Below are 21,245 nucleotides of genomic sequence, written 5' to 3'. Positions count from 1 at the left end.
TCCAAAAAAGTATGTTCAGCACAACACTGACCATCATCAAAAAACAAAATACTACGTCATTTGGGGTTCATTAGAGGCATATTTTAAAAGGTTTCTGTGTAGGAAAAATTGTGAAGCATCTTTTCAACGTAGTCTTGAAATCCATCATCACTGACTGCTTGCAAAGCGTAATTGAGTCTCTTTGTTTTGGCTGTGATCATGTACTCCTCGTGCTTAAAAAAAATTGGTTTGCTGTACTTGAAACTTGGCCATCGCATATTTATGTCGTATTCAATGTAATAAGGTACCAAGAATTGCCAAAAACAAACAAAAAAAGGTGCACACACAGTAAAACCAGACCTGAGAGGCACCAAATCACTGTGCTGTGGAAAAGGCACAGATGAATTAAGATGAATGAGATCTCTACTGATTAAGTGTTCCGCTTTAATACATTGGTCGGTAAAAAATGTCATTACCATAAATCATTTTGCGGCAAATAAACCATGTTATGGTTTAGATCTCCCTTTTCCCGACATAGTTAAAAACACTGCACCAAACCCAGACTCGGTTATGTCTTTATGTGTAGGTCTAATGTGGTGTCAAATGCATTAAGGTATTATCTTCCTGTTTTTATAAGAACGTACGAGGTATACTTGGGTTTATTTAGATAAATGGTGCTAATGTCAAATGTTCCTTATTCACGATGGAGAAAAACTAAAGTGGAGGAGTGAAAAATATTGCTTCTGTGTGAACTAGGTTTTACTGCAAGCCGCATTCCACATCGACAAGAAGTACGTCAGAATAGGGATGGTCGGTTATAATAGTTGCGTTGCAGGGCTGTCATAGGTTAAAATCACAGTTGCTTGTGATCATCTTTTCTTCCGTTTGCATATGTTGTATTTCCGCTCTCATGTCGTTTCGACGTTCACAAGGTGTTGGGTTGTCAAAAAAAAGTGGAAACTGGGGCAAATATGGCCGTTAAATGGCGTGGTGATATTATTAAGTTGCCTGTAATACGAGAAGAGTGGTAAACCCAAAAACACTGCCTTCAGAAAGTTGCACCATGATGTCACTAATGTGTTATGTGCATTTTTCCACGGTTTGTGGTGACCGTTTAGTGAGCTGGCTTAACCAAAACCCACAATAGAGTGACATAAAAATGCTGCCAAAGAGAGTAAGCAGAGTTAACACACACACTCTGAAGTAAAGAATGGATCTTTTTGTGTAGAGTGTAAAACCATTTAAATATTGAAAGAGTTTATATTCGTGTTTAAAACCAAATGTTACATTTTAGTCATTTTTTTATTTATTTTTTATTTTTTCTAGATTGATTGAACTTATGAAATTCCTTCTTTTTAAGACCAAGAAATAAAGAAACTGTCCAATTGTGACAATACAGCGAGCGAGATGATAATGCTTCACTTGTAAGTGTCTCAACGTAGAGTGTGACAATTGTTTAAGGGCCGAATGAACAAAAGCAGCATGAAAAGTGGGTCTGAGTATACACAGTTTGGTGAGAAAAAGCCTTGCCAATTGTGTTAGCGTGTCAGTGTGTGCTTCCCACCGGCATCATCGCAAACACTCTTGTCGAGCGAGTCCAACTTTCATGTTGTCACACCAACCTTTGCAGTGGAACCACCTCAGAATTTTATTCTAGCAGCTCTAGAGCCTGTGATAATTTTCTTCTTAAAAATACTAACTGACTTTTCTTTTTTCTTGAATATTGTTATCATGTAGAGCAAGGGTGTCAGACTCGGGTTGGTTCGCGGGCCGCTTTAACGTCAACTCGATTTCATGTGGGCCGGACCATTTTAGATATAATATTTAGATTTTTTTTAAATAAATGGATTAAAAGAGCTGGATTAAAAGCCCTGAATCTTCATTTTTTTATAGATCTAAAAAAATGTTATTTTAGCTTTTTTATATATATATTTTTAGATTTTACAAAATGATTTTTGAACTAAAAACACAGAAAAAAATTGATTACAAAATTACAATTATTAATTTAAAAGGGGGAAAATCAGGAAATTTAATATACATCTATACTCTTCATTTTAATTTGATCCTAAAACAGAAAGTCGCCACTCATGATTTACTTTCCCGGGCCACACAAAATGATGCGGCGGGCCAGATTTGGCCCCCGGGCCGCCACTTTGACTTGTGGTGTAGAGAATGGGAAGGGGTGAAAACGGGAGGTTGTCATTCACATACAACTTATTTGGATTAAACATGTATTTACCAATGAAAGAGTCGTGCTGTCAGCATTGCTATTAGTGCATTGGATAATTTAATTAACTAATTGAAGTCAAAATGCCATGCAAAAAAACTCTCTGGGATTGCTACAAAGGTCATGTGATGTGTTGCACTACGTCAGCCAATGAACCGGCCTCCTAAAGCTTATCTATAAAAATAATAATTCATTTTCTGTTCTGCTCATCTTTGGGGGGGTTTTGTGTTTGAATTATTTTTCTTTTAAAAATATTTTTACAGCTAAGTGGCAAGAAAATAATCAGTGAATCACATTTACTGTTACAAGTACATTTAATGTATCCCCAAGATTAAATAGGATTACATGGCTTTTTGTTCAATGACCAAACCTGTTATCCATTAGCAGAGCCTCTATTTTGGTCCTCGCATTATTCAATGTCTTTGTTTCAAGCTGAATTGCATAACGTTATTTCACCCATTTGAGTTCAGTGTGTGGAACTGTGGTCCCTTTTATGAGCCTCTCTTTAATTCGAGAGAGGTCCTGATTATTCATATGCATAATTTGCCCTTTTCAATTCCATTTACTCGGTTGCTTGTAACCATTGACAACAAATGCCACTTTGGCTTATTTATTATTTTAACATTCAATATTAATACACCATACAGATAAATGTTTGCACAAGCTCCTCTCCTAAATCCGCACACATAATAGACAAAACAATACAAAGACTACATGCTCTGATCTCAATATATAATGTAATATGAGATCAATGTTGATGGGAATTGTGGTGCTGAATTAGGACATGATTTGGGTTTTTCTGCCAACCTTTTTACATTGGCTGCCATTTTTTTCTATCTTTTGTATTGACAATAGCAGGAGTTTATGGATATAGTCATGAATATGATTAAGTCTAATTGACCACGCTGTTCCATCTAGAAACCACAACTTGTCCAATAATAACATTTTGTGTCTTTCTCAGCGAGCATCTCCAGTATGTGTGATGTGGATGTATCAGAGCCCACCAGTCCCACCCTGTACGGAGAGTCTTCAGACAAGTACTACCACGTGGACCGTTGGCAGAAGCTGCGCACCGCTGTGCGCAAACTGGAGTTCTGGGAAAATTTTACAGCTGACTTAATCGGAAGTGGCTTCTTCTCCAAGGTTTATAAGGTATGCATTTGAATGTTTGTCCCCATTTTTTTTGCCATGTACCAGCCTACATGTGAGCTGCCATCAAAGCATGCTTTGTTTCAGCCATTAATTGGGACATTTTTACCATTCCACGATTGGCCCACGAGCTTCAGACATTGTGGAGGCACAATACCAGCCTCAAGTGAGACATTATGTAATGCCTATTGGGAAACCAGTGCAGCAGCAGGGAAACCAAGATTTCCTGAGTTTGAAGGCAAGGAAAAGATCTATAGATATGAAAGGTGGTTGTTCAAAGAATCGAAACATGCAAATCACAAATGTCTTAGAATTATAATAGAAAAGCATCTTCATTTGGAGAACAGTGGAATAAAGATACAAAAACATCATCACAGACTATGTTACTTTACCCTTTTTGGTGACATATTCTTTCTCCTTTTTCCATCTTGGATGCAGACCAAGGACGTTTCATATTTTGGGTTGGGCCAGTTGGAACTGTCATCCTTAAATGCAATATATTTGATCAAAACTTGCTGTTTAAATTCTTAATTGAGAAGCCCAGAAATATATAACAGTGATACTAGAAAAATATGGCTGTGCATCTACTTGTCATGGGGATCTTAGAGCTTTTTTTTGTCTTAGTTCCGCTGAAATGACCACCTCTGTCTTCAGGTGGTACATACTACTAGCCGTAAGGTTATGGTTGTGAAGATATACAAAAATGACGTGGACCAAGACAGCATTGTACGTGAAATCAGCCTTCTTCAAAAATTATCCCATCCTAATATTGTCAGGTAAAAGTCGTGGCTTTTTTCACTTCACTCTTCACTCAGAAAGTAATCATGAAGATTTCTTCGAGTCTATACACTGCCCAATGATGTGAACTTTGCACTATTAAAAGTACATTCTCCATTTGTGGCATTTGAACTGACATGCATATTGTCCATTTTCTAGATATCTGGGAATATGTGTTAAAGAAGACAAGCTCTACCCAATTTTAGAGGTGGGTCCAAAAGAGTTTTGCGAACTGTAAGAGGTCCCTGCTCACCTGACTGCATACCTGTCAACCTCTGCCGATAACTGATGATTATTGATTCCCCTTACAAATTGTAAGGGGAATCAATAATCATTTATAAGGGCAGTTCGGCAGAGGTTGACAGGTATGTTCAGACTGCCATGTGGAAAGGTGTTGTTCGCATCCCAGTTGGGAATCATATTTCCCTTAAACAGAAACAACCATGTGTAGTCAAGACTTTCCAATAATGACATAGTCAAGTGTGATCACTTCATGGTGTAGAGGTTCACTCACCTGTCTCCCATGTGGGCAGGTGGGGTTCAAATCCCAGTCAGGAATCATTTTCCCTTAGTCGTTTCTATATATTTGTAGTCAAGACCTTCCAATAATGACAAGGTGACATGTGGCCAATTCGTGGCGTAGAGGTTAACTCACCTGTTTTCCATGTGGGCAGGTGGGGTTTGAATCCTGGTCGGGAAACATTTTCCCTTAGTTGTTTCTATATATTTGTAGTCAAGACCTTCCAATAATGACAAAGTGAAGTGTGGCCAATTTGTGGTGTAGAGGTTAACTCACCTGTCTCACTGCGTGTTACTTATACAAGCCTTAAACATACAAATGCACTTATATAAACCTTCAATATACTTATATCGGCCTTAAACATAAATTATAATACAAAATATAGCACTGAATCAACTTACAAACAAATTCAACTTATGAACAATCGCTCGGAACCAATTGCGTTCGTTAAGGCTTTTTTTCTTAAAAAATGACATAGTATTGTAAGGCTTTTTTCTTAAAAAAAACGACAGAGTATTGTAAGGCTTTTTTTCGTAAAAAACGACATAGTATAGTAAGGTTTTTTTCTTAAAAAACAACATAGTATAGGCTTTTTTCTTTAAAGACGACATAGTATAGTAAGGCTTATTTTCTTTAAAAACGACACAGTATAGTAAGGCTTTTTTGTCTTTAAAAACGACATAGTATAGTAAGGCTTTTTATTTACAAAAAAGACCATGTATAGTAAGGCTTTTTTCTTAAAAAATGACCATGTATAGTAAGGCTTTTTTGTTTAAAAAAGACCATGTATAGTAAGGCTTTTTTTCTTAAAAAACGACATAGTATAGTAAGGCTTTTTTTCCTAAAAAAACGACATAGTATAGTATGGCTTTTTTCCTTTAAAAAACGACATAGTATAGTATGGCTTTTCCCCCTAAAAAAACGACAAACTATAGTATGGCTTTTTTCCTTTAAAAAACGACATAGTATAGTATGGCTTTTTTTCTTAAAAAACGACATAGTAGAGGAAGCCTTTTTTTCTTAAAAAACGATATTGTATAGTAAGGCTTCTTTTCTTAAATAACGACATAGTATAGTAAGGCTTTTTTTCTTTAAAAAATGACATAGCAAGTAAGGCTAAGAGAGTCGGAGAATAAATCTGACTTCTGATTCTTCACCTTCTAGTTGTTGCTGTGGTCCACTGGCAAAATCATTGGGTCAGACATGAGGCGGGAATCAGGAGTGAGTTCAATTCCACTCCTTGCAATTCTCAAATTGTTTATTGAGGTAATGAAAAGGCTAAATACAACTTCCAACTTTACAGTGGTGCAGTGGCAAAGACAAAGGGTCAGAACTTCAGGTGGACTCAAGTTCAAATCAGAAGTGAGTTTGATTCCACTCTTTGCAATTCTCAAATTGTTTATTGAGGTAATTAAAAGGATAAATATAACTTCCAATCACATCATTTCAGAAGACACTGTGGTCCAGTGGCAAGAACAATGGGTTGAAGTTGGACACAAGTTCAAATCTGGAGTGAGTTCAAGTCCACTCTTTGCAAATCTCAAATTGTTTATTGAGGTGATGAAAATGATAAATATAACTTCCAATCATCTCATTTCAGAAGTCACTGTGGTCCAGTGGCAAAGACAATGGGTCAGACAGACCTTAAGTTAGTGGATTTGACTGCCATGTGGGAGATGGGGTTCGAATCCCGCTCTCGTTTGACTAATCACTACACTAGTAGTTCAGTAAATGGGTAATCCTTTTTTCATTCAAATAAAGACTTAGTCATTTTTTTCAGCAAAACAATATTTCCGGTCAGCCGAAGGCTGACCGGAAGACAGTTGGGGGGGGGGGGGTTCCTGGTGGTGTTCGACAGTCGGCCTTCGGCCGACTGCCGACACCATACAGTCGTTGACTGGCGACACCGGGACGTGAACCCTCGACACCCACGTCGCAGGCAGGTGACTTACCCACTACACCACAAGGCGGCCCGCCTATACATGATTGGAAGTTATATTTATCCTTTTCATTACCTAAATAAACAATTTGAGAATTGCAAAGAGTGGAATTGAACTCACTCCTGATTTGAACTTGTGTCCACCTTAAATTTTGACCCATTGTCTTTGCCACTGGACCACAGTGACTTCTGAAATAATGTGATTGGAAGTCATATTCATCCTCTTCATTACCTCAATAAACAATTTGAGAATTGCAAAGAGTGGAATTGAACTCATTCCTGATTTGAACTTGAGTCCACCTGAAGTTCTGACCCATTGACTTTGCCACTGGACCACAGTGACTTCTGAAATAATGTGATTGGAAGTCATATTCATCCTCTTCATTACCTCAATAAACAATTTGAGAATTGCAAAGAGTGGAATTGAACTCATTCCTGATTTGAACTTGAGTCCACCTGAAGTTCTGACCCATTGACTTTGCCACTGGACCACAGTGACTTCTGAAATGATATGATTGGAAGTTATATCTATCCTTTTCATTACCTCAATAAACAATTTGAGAATTGCAAAGAGTGGAATTGAACTCACTCCTGATTTGAACTTGTGTCCACCTTAAATTTTGACCCATTGTCTTTGCCACTGGACCACAGTGACTTCTGAAATAATGTGATTGGAAGTCATATTCATCCTCTTCATTACCTCAATAAACAATTTGAGAATTGCAAAGAGTGGAATTGAACTCATTCCTGATTTGAACTTGAGTCCACCTGAAGTTCTGACCCATTGACTTTGCCACTGGACCACAGTGACTTCTGAAATGATATGATTGGAAGTTATATCTATCCTTTTCATTACCTCAATAAACAATTTGAGAATTGCAAAGAGTGGAATTGAACTCACTCCTGATTTGAACTTGAGTCCACCTGAAGTTCTGACCCATTGTCTTTGCCACTGGACCACAGTGACTTCTGAAATGATGTGATTGGAAGTTATATCTATCCTTTTCATTACCTCAATAAACAATTTGAGAATTGCAAAGAGTGGAATTGAACTCACTCCTGATTTGAACTTGTGTCCACCTTAAATTTTGACCCATTGTCTTTGCCACTGGACCACAGTGACTTCTGAAATAATGTGATTGGAAGTCATATTCATCCTCTTCATTACCTCAATAAACAATTTGAGAATTGCAAAGAGTGGAATTGAACTCATTCCTGATTTGAACTTGAGTCCACCTGAAGTTCTGACCCATTGACTTTGCCACTGGACCACAGTGACTTCTGAAATGATATGATTGGAAGTTATATCTATCCTTTTCATTACCTCAATAAACAATTTGAGAATTGCAAAGAGTGGAATTGAACTCACTCCTGATTTGAACTTGTGTCCACCTTAAATTTTGACCCATTGTCTTTGCCACTGGACCACAGTGACTTCTGAAATAATGTGATTGGAAGTCATATTCATCCTCTTCATTACCTCAATAAACAATTTGAGAATTGCAAAGAGTGGAATTGAACTCATTCCTGATTTGAACTTGAGTCCACCTGAAGTTCTGACCCATTGACTTTGCCACTGGACCACAGTGACTTCTGAAATGATATGATTGGAAGTTATATATATCCTTTTCATTACCTCAATAAACAATTTGAGAATTGCAAAGAGTGGAATTGAACTCACTCCTGATTTGAACTTGAGTCCACCTGAAGTTCTGACCCATTGTCTTTGCCACTGGACCACAGTGGCTTCTGAAATGATGTGGTTGGAAGTTATATCTATCCTTTTCATTACCTCAATAAACAATTTGAGAATTGCAAAGAGTGGAATTGAACTTATTCCTGATTTGAACTCGAGTCCACCTGAAGTTCTGACCCATTGACTTTGCCACTGGACCACAGTGACTTCTGAAATGATATGATTGGAAGTTATATCTATCCTTTTCATTACCTCAATAAACAATTTGAGAATTGCAAAGAGTGGAATTGAACTCAGTCCTGATTTGACCTTGAGTCCACCTGAAGTTCTGACCCATTGACTTTGCCACTGGACCACAGTGACTTCTGAAATGATATGATTGGAAGTTATATCTATCCTTTTCATTACCTCAATAAACAATTTGAGAATTGCAAAGAGTGGAATTGAACTCACTCCTGATTTGAACTTGAGTCCACCTGAAGTTCTGACCCATTGTCTTTGCCACTGGACCACAGTGACTTCTGAAATGATGTGATTGGAAGTTATATCTATCCTTTTCATTACCTCAATAAACAATTTGAGAATTGCAAAGAGTGGAATTGAACTCACTCCTGATTTGAACTTGTGTCCACCTTAAATTTTGACCCATTGTCTTTGCCACTGGACCACAGTGACTTCTGAAATAATGTGATTGGAAGTCATATTCATCCTCTTCATTACCTCAATAAACAATTTGAGAATTGCAAAGAGTGGAATTGAACTCATTCCTGATTTGAACTTGAGTCCACCTGAAGTTCTGACCCATTGACTTTGCCACTGGACCACAGTGACTTCTGAAATGATATGATTGGAAGTTATATCTATCCTTTTCATTACCTCAATAAACAATTTGAGAATTGCAAAGAGTGGAATTGAACTCTCTCCTGATTTGAACTTGTGTCCACCTTAAATTTTGACCCATTGTCTTTGCCACTGGACCACAGTGACTTCTGAAATAATGTGATTGGAAGTCATATTCATCCTCTTCATTACCTCAATAAACAATTTGAGAATTGCAAAGAGTGGAATTGAACTCATTCCTGATTTGAACTTGAGTCCACCTGAAGTTCTGACCCATTGACTTTGCCACTGGACCACAGTGACTTCTGAAATGATATGATTGGAAGTTATATCTATCCTTTTCATTACCTCAATAAACAATTTGAGAATTGCAAAGAGTGGAATTGAACTCACTCCTGATTTGAACTTGAGTCCACCTGAAGTTCTGACCCATTGTCTTTGCCACTGGACCACAGTGGCTTCTGAAATGATGTGGTTGGAAGTTATATCTATCCTTTTCATTACCTCAATAAACAATTTGAGAATTGCAAAGAGTGGAATTGAACTTATTCCTGATTTGAACTCAAGTCCACCTGAAGTTCTGACCCATTGACTTTGCCACTGGACCACAGTGACTTCTGAAATGATATGATTGGAAGTTATATCTATCCTTTTCATTACCTCAATAAACAATTTGAGAATTGCAAAGAGTGGAATTGAACTCAGTCCTGATTTGACCTTGAGTCCACCTGAAGTTCTGACCCATTGACTTTGCCACTGGACCACAGTGACTTCTGAAATGATGTGATTGGAAGTTATATCTATCCTTTTCATTACCTCAATAAACAATTTGAGAATTGCAAAGAGTGGAATCGAACTCACTCCTGATTTGAACTTGAGTCCACCTGAAGTTCTGACCCATTGTCTTTGCCACTGGACCACAGTGACTTCTGAAATGATGTGATTGGAAGTTATATCTATCCTTTTCATTACCTCAATAAACAATTTGAGAATTGCAAAGAGTGGAATTGAACTCATTCCTGATTTGAACTTGAGTCCACCTGAAGTTCTGACCCATTGTCTTTGCCACTGGACCACAGTGACTTCTGAAATGATATGATTGGAAGTTATATCTATCCTTTTCATTACCTCAATAAACAATTTGAGAATTGCAAAGAGTGGAATTGAACTCATTCCTGATTTGAACTTGAGTCCACCTGAAGTTCTGACCCATTGTCTTTGCCACTGGACCACAGTGACTTCTGAAATGATGTGATTGGAAGTTATATCTATCCTTTTCATTACCTCAATAAACAATTTGAGAATTGCAAAGAGTGGAATTGAACTCGAGTCCACCTGAAGTTCTGACCCATTGTCTTTGCCACTGGACCACAGTGACTTCTGAAAGTTTCAGTTTCTAATACATAAATCTCTCTCTCTCTCTCTCTCTCTCTCTCTCTCTACAGTACTGTACATATTCTCTCCATTTTATTAAATTTTTTTTTTTTCAGTACAAACCAATGCGTGTTACTTATACAAGCCTTAAACATACAAATGCACTTATATAAACCTTCAATATACTTATATCAGCCTTAAACATAAATTATAATACAAAATATAGCACTGAATCAACTTACGAACAAATTCAACTTATGAACAATCGCTCGGAACCAATTGCGTTCGTAAGTAGGGAAGCGTCTGTAATGACAAAGTGAAGTGTGGCCAATTTGTGGTGTAGAGGTTAACTCACCTGTCTCCTATGTGGGCAGGTGGGGTTCGAATCCCGGTCGGGAAACATTTTCCCTTAGTCGTTTCTATATATTTGTAGTCAAGACCTTCCAATAATGACAAGGTGAAGTGTGGCCAATTTGTGGTGTAGAGGTTAACTCACCTGTTTTCCATGTGGGCAGGTGGGCTTCGAATCCCGGTCGGGAAACAATTTCCCTTAGTTGTTTCTATATATTTGTAGTCAAGACCTTCCAATAATGACAAAGTGAATTGTGGCCAATTCGTGGTGTAGCGGTTAACTCACCTGTCTCCCATGTCGGCAGGTGGGGTTCGAATCCCGGTCGGGAAACATTTTCCCTTAGTCGTTTCTATACATTTGTAGTCAAGACCTTCCAATAATGACAAGGTGAAGTGTGGCCAATTTGTGGTGTAGAGGTTAACTCATCCGTCTGCCGTGTGGGCAGTTGGGGTTCGAATCCTGCTGTTGTTTGACTGATCACTACACTATGTAGTTCAGTAAATGGAGTATCCTTTTTTAATTAAAATAAAGACTTAGTCATTTTTTTCAGCAAAACAATTATTCTGGTCAGCCTTTGGCTGACCGGAGGACAGTTGGGGGGGGGGGGGGCTTCCTGGTGGCGTTCAGACACCATACAGTCGTGACGTGAACCCTCGCCTCCCACATGGCAGGCAGGTGACCTACCCACTACACCATGAGGCGGCCCGCCTATAGATGGTCATTTGGTTCTTTTATTTAAGGAAAGACTGAATGACTTAGTCTTTTTTAATGGCAAAATGGTTCATCGTCCACCGAGATTCGAACCCTGCCTGCCCACACGGCAGTCAGGTGAATGAACCTCTACACCATGAAGTGGCCACACTTTACTTTGTCATTATTGGAAAGTCTTGACTTCACAAGGTTGTTTCTATTTAAGGGAAAAATAATTCCCAACTGAGATTCGAACCACAACTGCCCACATGGCAGTCAGGTGAACAAACCTCTGCACCATGAAGTGGTCACACTTAACATTGTCATTTTTGGAAAGTCTTGACTACACACGGTTGTTTTTATTTAAGGGAAAAATGATTACCAACTGGGATTTGAACCCTGTCTGCCCACATGGTGGGCAGGTAACAGAACCACTACACCATGAAGTGGCCACACTTTACCTCAACATTATTGGAAAGTAGTGACTATATATATATATATATATATATATATATATATATATATATATATACATATATATACATATATATACACATATATATACATATATATACATATATATATATATATATATACATACATATATATACATATATATACATATATATATATATATATATATATATATATATATATATATATATATATATATATATATATATATATTATATAATCACACCTTACCTTGTCGTTTTTGGAAACCCTTGAGTACACACGGTTGCTTCTATTTAAGGAAAATGACACATGAAAAGAAGGAGGATGGATTTTGGTGAGCAAAATATGGCTATATTCCTAAATAATATTTCAGTTGTATGAGGTTATTATTGATGATTTTTTATGTGTCACAGCTGTAGCTGCAGTAGAGGTTTTATAGCCATCAAATAGTTTTTGAGGGTTGGATTGATTCCGACAGCTGAAGGCGTCGCTAGGAAATTCACGGACCGCCACTCCCTAACGCTAACCCTAACCCCTGCCCGTACAGTTAATTGAAACATAATTTTGAAGAAAACAACAGGCATTTTAAGAAGAAAAAAAGTCAAATAAAAATGGGAGTTGCAATTATAGAGTCATGTAAAATTGCAAAGTAAATTGCTAGTGACACATTTTCATTTTTGACCCATGTTAGTACGTGAATGGTGGCTGTCTGGACGAGCTCCTGGCCAAAAAAGATGTTCCTCTGTGCTGGAGAGAGAAGGTGGACCTGGCCTGTGATATAAGCAGAGGGATGATCTACCTGCATTACAAGAATATTTACCACAGGGATCTCAACTCAAAAGTAAGAAAATCTCATTTATGCTTCATTACAGGTATGATATTACATACAAAAAAATCACTTTTCTATCTTTTTAAATATATGAAAAAAAACATTAGTTCAACAACAATACCTAATATTCACCGGCCGATGGTTGTTTACATTTTCCAAATAAGGATCAAGTTGGTTGTATTTACATTTATAAAAACAACCAGTGCTCTAGAAATAATTTTCAACTCATTGGCTGACATTGATAGCAATGAATATTTAATCCATTTTGAATGGGACGGCCAGGCAGCTATCGATCGCCCTGTATGAGGAAGTCTTTAGTCTCATTTTTCTGAGGCTCTCCCCACCTGGAGTTGAATTATTTAGTGGGCAGGAAACTGACTGACACTTCACAGACTTGGTGATCGATAAAATGAAAGACAAATCTATTGGGATGGCACTAAAAAATGGATCACACATTCTCGGGAATACTGGATAGATGTTTCGATAGTATGGTAGTAATAATAGGGGTGATCCTACTTTGCGTTTTTTGATTATTGCAGCCATGTCTAGTCTACATTATCCACGAAAAACGAGGGATTACTGTACACTCAAATATCAGCACTCATTGAAGTATACTGTACATGTTTGAATGCCTATCAGAGTCTGCCCTCTCCTGGCCGAATGTCATAACATTGTTTCTCGGCAGAATTGTCTGATCCGCATCACGTCTCGAGGTCGAGAGGCCTTGGTGACAGACTTCGGTCTGGCAAGAGAGGTGGTGGAACTTCCAGTCAAAGACCTGGGAAGAAAACTCTCATTGGTGGGCTCTGCTTTTTGGATGGCCCCGGAAATGTTGCGAGGGGAGCCGTACGACCGCAAGGTATCAGATAAACTCTTAGATTCTAAATCTCTATTTGATCTTATTATTATTGGGGGATAATTTTTCCTCTCTTAGGTAGATGTTTTCTCCTTTGGAATCGTGCTTTGTGAAATCTTGGCTAGGGTCCCTGCTGACCCTGAGATACTACCCAGAACTCAGGTAGGTTTCATTTATCAGGGGTACTAATTGATTTTTGTTCAGACAAAAGGCAGAAAAACATACTCAAAGATTTTATGATTTTTTTTTTTTGGATTTACAGGTGTTGTTGATAGTATGTATAAAAATGTTAAAGTCAGACCCAATATATTCTGTTAATTTTTCATTTAGTCTTGCAATGGCTTCTTGTTGTGGTTGCCAATCAATGATAAAAGTTGAATCTGGGGAAATTGCTCAATTTTCAGAATCTTGTCAAATGCATATTGATATTTTAGGACTATGGGTTGGATAAGACAGCATTCAAGGAGATGGTGACCGACTGTCCTCAGCGTCTTTTGGAACTGGCAGCCAGCTGCTGTATGGTAAATATCTAAGAATGTGCCCATCTACATACATCGCCAATAAAATACATGGGGTCTCTAATTCATGCTATCAAAAAAGTTTCTCAGAAGTTTCCCCAGATAGCAGCTGTTTCTTTGTCTGTCAGGTGGAGTCCTTCAGACGTCCAGCATTCACGGAGCTGTTAGATGATTTAGGAGAATTTGCAGAGAGTTTGGAGCCACTGCCAAAAAACGAACTGGCCTTGACCTGACTTGTTGAGGGGAAGAAACAATGGAGGCACGGAAAACAGCATCAAGCTGATTGAGACATATTTCACCCAATACTGCTCAACTGAAGCGGCGCAAACATACATATTTGCTATTTTTTATGGGAGAAAAAAGGACTTGTCATGTACATTTTTTTGATGTACGCATTTATAATATTTGGTGTCATTCAAAGGTGAATACTGTACCCAGCACACCCTTTTCGTTCATTCGCTAATGACTAAGGGTTTGCCATGTAACCATACGGACAATCATGTCTGAAGATGCTGGTTCTTCCTTCAGCGATATTTTCTTTTTTAATTCAGGATAGGGTTGACGATTGAGTTGTTGGTTTTCGACTGAAATCAGGACAGCAAAGAGGACAGTTGTCAAAATATCCTCAGAAAACATCTCTTGAACCCAAATGCAGGACAACTTTTAAATCTGAAGATCGCACGTTTGACTTTGCAGACTTTTTGACTTGTCTTAGGAAAATGCACTGATTAATTGCTCATCTCAACAGTCAACATCATTCAGTGAAACATTCCCAAAAGTGTTCTCTATTTATTTGCATTCAAGTGTCACAAAGTCAAGTGAAAAATGCTTTTTTTCAGAATAACCTCAAACAGACAACAAAACATTTATACTTCACACTAATGACAACAAAAACGTGGTGGAAATTAACGCATTTTAGCGATTTGGGGATTACATAATTGTTTTGGACTTTTAAGGGCGGAATAAAGTACAGGGTGTTCTAAAATGTTTGACCACATTTCATAGGCCAATAATTTTGACATTTTTTGTTGGAATGACCTCAAATTGAGAAACATTTCAAGTTTTTGTTTATAACGTTTATGATTCACTTTTAGCGATACAAAAAAAAAATCAAAGTGTTTAAAAAGTGTCCCAAACAAATTTAAAAATGAGAAATATATCTTGAATAATTTCATACAATAAAATTGTAATGGTTTTAAATTCTTTAGCAGTTATATCATATCATGATACTGTATATATTGTCTATTTCAGTCATTTTTTTAATTGTCTGTTTAGTAATATTTTTATAGTATTAGGTCTTTTGTTCAGATTGGTACAAATAAAAGCTTCTACTTAACAGACTGAAGTGCATGTGTCTTTAAAGACGTGGCTCTGCGAGTTCTTATTAACATAATCCATCGCTCCTCAAGGATCATTAAAAATAAATTAGGCACTATAAGGGCTCTTGCTGTGAGGTAACCTATTTAAGAAATAATTTGTTTGATTATCATAGTAAGGTAATGGCATTGCAGCTGGACCAAAGTTACAAAAGTGCATTGCTACGACACATTTGACTAAAAAGATGGGTGACATAAATTAAAGCTAAACGAGCAAATAGCCCTACAAGCCACCCAAAACCAAAGTTAACGAGGTAGTGTGCTAATTGAGTCCATCTCCTTGTGACGAGGTGTGATCTGAGTGAGAATAAGAGTCTGAAATTGAGTTTTGCATGTCATGATTAGACACAGTTAATGTATTTTTGATGACTCTTTTGTTTCAGACCATTAACTTCACTGTAATCACGGAATGGGAGACAGCTACTCTTTCTAAGTTCTGTTGTTTGCTAACAAAATGAGGTAAAAGACTAAGTTCCACAGGAATAAGGACATGATGTCAACAGTATTTAAAATAAATAGCACATTTAATGTACTTAAAGACATTCCAAACGCTACAAAGTGTTGTTTTTGGATGAATATTTCATAGTATTTTTAGTGTATAAAAATAACCTGTCTTTACATGAGTGATCTTATAAAAATGACGGTGAAAAATCCATTGATAAAAAGTCAGGGGGAAAAAAGAAAATAAGCACTATATTTAATTACTTTCAAGTAATCTCCTTTGCGTTGGATGTCTACAACAGACCCTAGCAAATGCATACACAGTGTGAAAGGTGACATTGTGTCTTTGACATTTGTTTTTGTCTATTTCACTCTCCTCTACAACAATCAGGTTCATCCAATGTCAATCTCATGACCTCCAGAACATGGGCATTAGTTCGCCCTTAGGGGGACGAATCTGTCGTTCTCGCAGCACTTTCTGCGTGGACACAAAGTATCACATTTACTCTTTCTTCAATGGCAAACTTTATGGTATGGCGACATATCAGAATGAGTTGTACACAGTCACTTCTTGTTGCCAATTTTTTTAAATTATTTTTTTCTTCTCGTTTTGAATTATACTAAACAAATCTCTTTAGTGCGAGCCGTACACGAGGAGATACATTGGAGCATTGCGTCTCTTACCTCTAGGAATACTCTGAGTCTGGAGACAGAGCCCATCTGATCACTGCTGGTCACCGCTTCAATTCTTGTAACAGACACATACACTCATGTCATCATATAACATTTACAATGCAGCTGATGATAAACTCAACAACCAACTTGTGTGAGTGAGAGTACCTGGGTAAGTATTGCTCTTTTAGAAGCAAAAAGATTTTCCAAAACTGGCCCTGGTAGCTTTTTAACAAAGCATGACCGCAAACCTGAAGGAATCAAGTGTGTGAGTACAAGAAGTGGAAGTCCAAAGTACAGATCTCAGCTTTGCTTTTCATCGTTGCACACTTAATCGGTCGGACTCACCTCAAGAAAGTCCAACAGTAGCGTTGCAGTAATGTCTGCAATAGGCTCCATGTTAAGCATCTGAGCCAACCACCTCCAACCATTACTCAGACCGTGAGCAGGCAACTGAAACATGAGGAATATTAATGTTATGCTATGTCTGCATCCGCCTAAATCAAGGGTGTCAGACTCGGGTTGGTTCGCGGGCCGCTTTACCGTCAACTTGATTTCACGTGGGCCGGACCATTTTAGATATAATATATAGATATATTTTTTATAAAAGGATTAAAATAACTGGATTAAAAGCCCTGAATATTCAGTTTTTTTATAGATCTAACACAATGTTTATTTTAACTTTTTTTAAATATATTTTTAGATTTTACAAAATGATTTTTGAACTAAAAACAGAAAAAATGGATTAAAAAAATACAATTATTGATTTAAAAGGGGGGGAAAAATCAGGAAATTTGATATACATCTATACTCTTCATTTTAATTTGATCCTAAAACAGAAAGTCGGCACTCATGATTTACTTTCCCGGGCCACATAAATCGATGCGGTGGGCCAAATTTGGCCCCCGGGCCGCCACTTTGACACATGTGGCCTAGATAAAATAGACGCAAGCAACTTTAAACGGAAACAAATAAAAAAATAAAAAAAGAACACCTGATATCAATGCAATTGTAATCTATGTATTGTTAGTGCAAAGACATGTTTGACAAATAGACAAGTTCCTACCCCTTGTTTGGAGTCGAAAGGCCACCTCTGTTGGATGATGGCAGCGTAGAGGCGGATCATGCCGGACATCCTTTTCAGGAAACAGTCTTGGTCTTCTACCCCAGCGTCGGTAACACGGTAGCCAAGAGTTCTGTTGAGTGAACACATCTCGTCGTCTGCTACTATGTGTCCTGCTGACTGCGCTCATATTCTATCTATTGCCCATGTCAGCAAAAGGAATGTTTTATGGCAGACCTACCTCTGGTATTCCTCCACAGATGTGCCATGCTTCATTTGAGGATAATGAGGGACCGCGTAAGGACAATTTTTGTGCAGGTGGCCCAGGAGGAGTTTACCCAATCGGGGGTGAAGTTGCCAGATACCCGAGGCCGCCATGCCAATGGGGAAGGCCGACTCATGATGTGAAGATACCGCTTCCTCACCTTGTTTCTACAAGAAGTCAAATCCTAAAGTGAGATCTTCTCACTGTCACAGGTTTCCTAACAGACTAGTCAGCTGACCTAACACTTACCACAAACCTCTCGGCCACTTTGTAATACACAAAATCCGAGCCTTGTGGATGATGGGAGGAGCAAATAGATTTCCCCCCTGACACTACCGCCCCTCCGGACAGCAGCTTGTCGAGCTGTTCAAAGATTTCTCGAAGCTGAATTCCCGAATTGGTGGAGATTTGATTGATGGGTATGATGGCTGCTTTCTGGAGCTCCAACCTCAGTCTCTTTGCCTATGTAAACAGAAATGTCAATATCATGGCTTTTTTAGACAGCGTAAAATAAATTCCTCCAACTAACCTGGGCGTCTTTTGACGATTTGAGTTCTTCAACGGACTGAGCACACTGGGAGAGATGCTCCTGCAACTCCCTGTACAATTTTAATGTGGTCTCATCTGCATTGTTTTGCAGACCTGTCAATGGACAAATACATGTGTCAAACATTCTGCTCAGGGTTGACAGCGAAATTCAGCGAATTTTCGGGTTGAGTGAGAGCACTGTGGTTTTATAATCACAAAAATTAGTCAGTATGATCTTTAAGGTTCACTTTAGTATTTTTCCTTACACAGCTGTGTGGTGTTGTTTCTCACCTTGCTTTTGTGCTCGCTCTTTGGCTAGCTGCTCCGCCTTCTTTTGTGATTCCTGTTGCGTCTTCAACTCTGCCTGTTTTCTATTGGACTCTTCCAACTCTTTTTTCTTCTCTTCCTCCTGAGCTTTGGCTATCTCTTCTTGCATCAAGCGGATCTGATTCCTCATTTCATGTAGGGCCCGCTCCGCCACATTCATGTCTTCCGTGCTGGGATACTGTCCCTGTGCCAATAAATATTTGTTTAGCTTGTTAGAACATGGGTCGAAAAACCCACTTATTTATGTTTTGTGTAGAAAACAAAAGAAGGCATATTAAGCCTGTTTTTTTCGGGTTAAAATCTGAAAAGGACACTAACATCTGCTGTCTTTCGAACAACCTCTGACACTTGGGAACACAGTTGGTTCCCACGTGTACTGTAGTTGCCAATAGTTGCTGATGGAGCCTGGTTTGAGGGCTCCAGTAGCTGGTTGAGCTGCAGGATCTCCTCCTGAATAGAGTTGAGGTTCCGTAGCCTCTCTTTGCCTTCAACCAGCCGCTGTCGCTCCATCTCCGCTTCCCTGAGACGCTGTTGCTCCACCTCCCTCAGACGGAGATTCTGAATCTGAGGTGAGGACGACAAACCGTCAGGTGGGAATCATACAGATTTATTCTCTGGGTTTAACGTCAAACTGTGAGAATACCTTTAATCTGTGGCGCTGTTCTTCTTTCAGCTTCTCTTGACGTCCAATGCTCTCTTTGGTTCTACAGTTGAGGAATTTAAGGAAGATATGAAAAAAGCTCAACATGCACACATGACCGTTTATCAAGTACTCTTACTCTCTGTCCATCATATCCCGCATGCTTTGGCACTCTTGTCTTTGCTTCAGCTCCATGAACTCCTCGAAGCGATTTAGCTGTTCGGACTCTGTGCTCGCCACCGCCATCACCAGCTTTTCTTGCCGCTCCTGACGGTCTTCGAATGCCGTCTGCGTCACACAAGAATAACACCCAAAACAAGGACTGCATCAGAATAATATCTTGCAAATAAATTTTTGAGGGGGAAAAACATGGACGGCTTCAGACCTTTGCCTTTTGACATGTCTCTTCTTCAAACATGATAATACGTCCCGCCATCGCCATGGCTTCGGGGGAAAGCAGGGAAAATGTCGGCGAGGGCAGGGGACTGCAGATTTCATCATCAACATTTTCTGGGTCCTGGTCATTTACAACATGGGTTTGATGTACAGAAAGTATGGAGACAAGAACAAGTAGTAATAGTCTTTTTTTTCAATTAAACTTGGCATGCTGCTTGACTTACAGAAGAATCTTAGAAGATAAATAATACAACATTACTTTGGAGGGAATAAATAAACTTAAAAAAAGTAAAACATTGTCAAAGAATATGATTCTATAATGACTTCATTTCCAAGCTTTTTTGTGTCTTCTGAGAGGGGACTTGCCTGTTCCTGCTCCAGTTTCAATGGTGGTGTTTCATTAGTTGTGTTGTTCTGAGCACATTTCAATCCAGTAGGGGAAGCAGAGACAGTGAGACCAGGACTGGACTGACCCGATCCAAAACCCAAACCAACCCCATTTGGTGTTATTTTGGAGTTGAGTTGTTCCAATATGACTCCGGACTGTGATGACAAGCTCAACGTGTCTTGATAACCTGCCAAAATGTCCTACGGAATACAAAATCTCTTACAAAAGACACAAACCCAGAAACTGTCAACCGGTAACAATATAAACCTGTAATCCCCGGATACAGATATGATGATCATTATAGGAAAAACAGTTGATCAAAGCGAAGCTAAAAATAAAGAAAAAACAACACACTTACTTCACCTCTCTCAGACCAGTATGGGTCGTATGTGATCCTTGCCTTTGGCGAGTTTTTTAGAAACTCTAATGTTTCCCAACGCAGACTGTCACTGGGCATTTTGAGAGAAAGTAATTCAAATAACGTTAGAAAGATTGTAAACAGAGCAATTTTTATTTTAAGCCTTTAATCTTCTTCGAGGGTTTTGTTTGTCTTCTTCGTATGATTCATTAGTATAGTGGTGCTCAAACCAGCGTTTAAATGTTCTACCGCCACCTGCTGGGAAGGAGTATGTATAGGTAGAAAGACAAAAGAGGCTGTTGATTAGTTATTTGTTTACTTCTTGCGTGTATTGTGTAGTGTTTCTTTAGTGTAATTTAAAAATAATTATTTTAAGCCGTTGTAAACGTTTTTATTCTCTCAAATACAAACCAAATTGGCACACATGCATTTTACCCTAAGGGAGACTCAATTTCATGACACGTGGGATCCAAAACACATTCCAACGTATATCAATATTACTATAAAGATACATTCCCATATTTTACCCATGCTCTTTTCTAGATATGTGCTGCATCAAACTTTAACAGGCAAAGCAAACAATACTCTT

The 21,245-nt window shown here is 38.4% G+C and overlaps 2 protein-coding genes across 4 annotated transcripts in view; one reads left to right on the top strand and one right to left on the bottom strand.

Annotated features, from left to right (window-relative positions):
• The window catches only part of LOC144074325 (dual specificity testis-specific protein kinase 1), an 82,479-nt gene extending 67,415 nt beyond the window's left edge, over positions 1 to 15,064 (top strand). For all 3 annotated transcript variants that reach the window (XM_077600706.1, XM_077600707.1, XM_077600705.1), the window contains 8 exons: positions 3,168 to 3,358; positions 4,010 to 4,131; positions 4,292 to 4,340; positions 12,691 to 12,840; positions 13,514 to 13,687; positions 13,763 to 13,846; positions 14,119 to 14,205; positions 14,331 to 15,064. In XM_077600706.1, coding sequence (XP_077456832.1) covers positions 3,168 to 3,358; positions 4,010 to 4,131; positions 4,292 to 4,340; positions 12,691 to 12,840; positions 13,514 to 13,687; positions 13,763 to 13,846; positions 14,119 to 14,205; positions 14,331 to 14,435 — 962 coding nt within the window. In that variant the 3' untranslated portion in view covers positions 14,436 to 15,064. The remainder of the gene's footprint in view (positions 1 to 3,167; positions 3,359 to 4,009; positions 4,132 to 4,291; positions 4,341 to 12,690; positions 12,841 to 13,513; positions 13,688 to 13,762; positions 13,847 to 14,118; positions 14,206 to 14,330) is intronic.
• A 1,019-nt stretch (positions 15,065 to 16,083) lies between these two features.
• Positions 16,084 to 20,881, bottom strand: gle1 (GLE1 RNA export mediator). The gene is made up of 15 exons (XM_077601660.1): positions 20,657 to 20,881; positions 20,277 to 20,498; positions 19,900 to 20,031; positions 19,654 to 19,802; positions 19,518 to 19,578; positions 19,193 to 19,438; positions 18,839 to 19,058; positions 18,549 to 18,661; positions 18,269 to 18,481; positions 17,996 to 18,186; positions 17,758 to 17,887; positions 17,040 to 17,144; positions 16,860 to 16,942; positions 16,704 to 16,767; positions 16,084 to 16,497 (listed from the first exon to the last, which is right to left on the bottom strand). Exons 1-15 carry the CDS (start codon positions 20,753 to 20,755, stop codon positions 16,429 to 16,431), a joined length of 2,097 nt encoding a protein of 698 aa, XP_077457786.1. The 5' UTR covers positions 20,756 to 20,881; the 3' UTR covers positions 16,084 to 16,428.
• Between the last annotated feature and the right edge of the window lie 364 nt (positions 20,882 to 21,245).

The sequence above is a fragment of the Stigmatopora argus genome, chromosome 5, assembly GCF_051989625.1.
Source record: "Stigmatopora argus isolate UIUO_Sarg chromosome 5, RoL_Sarg_1.0, whole genome shotgun sequence".
Lineage (NCBI taxonomy): Eukaryota > Metazoa > Chordata > Actinopteri > Syngnathiformes > Syngnathidae > Stigmatopora > Stigmatopora argus.
This window is presented reverse-complemented; position numbering and strand designations above follow the sequence as displayed.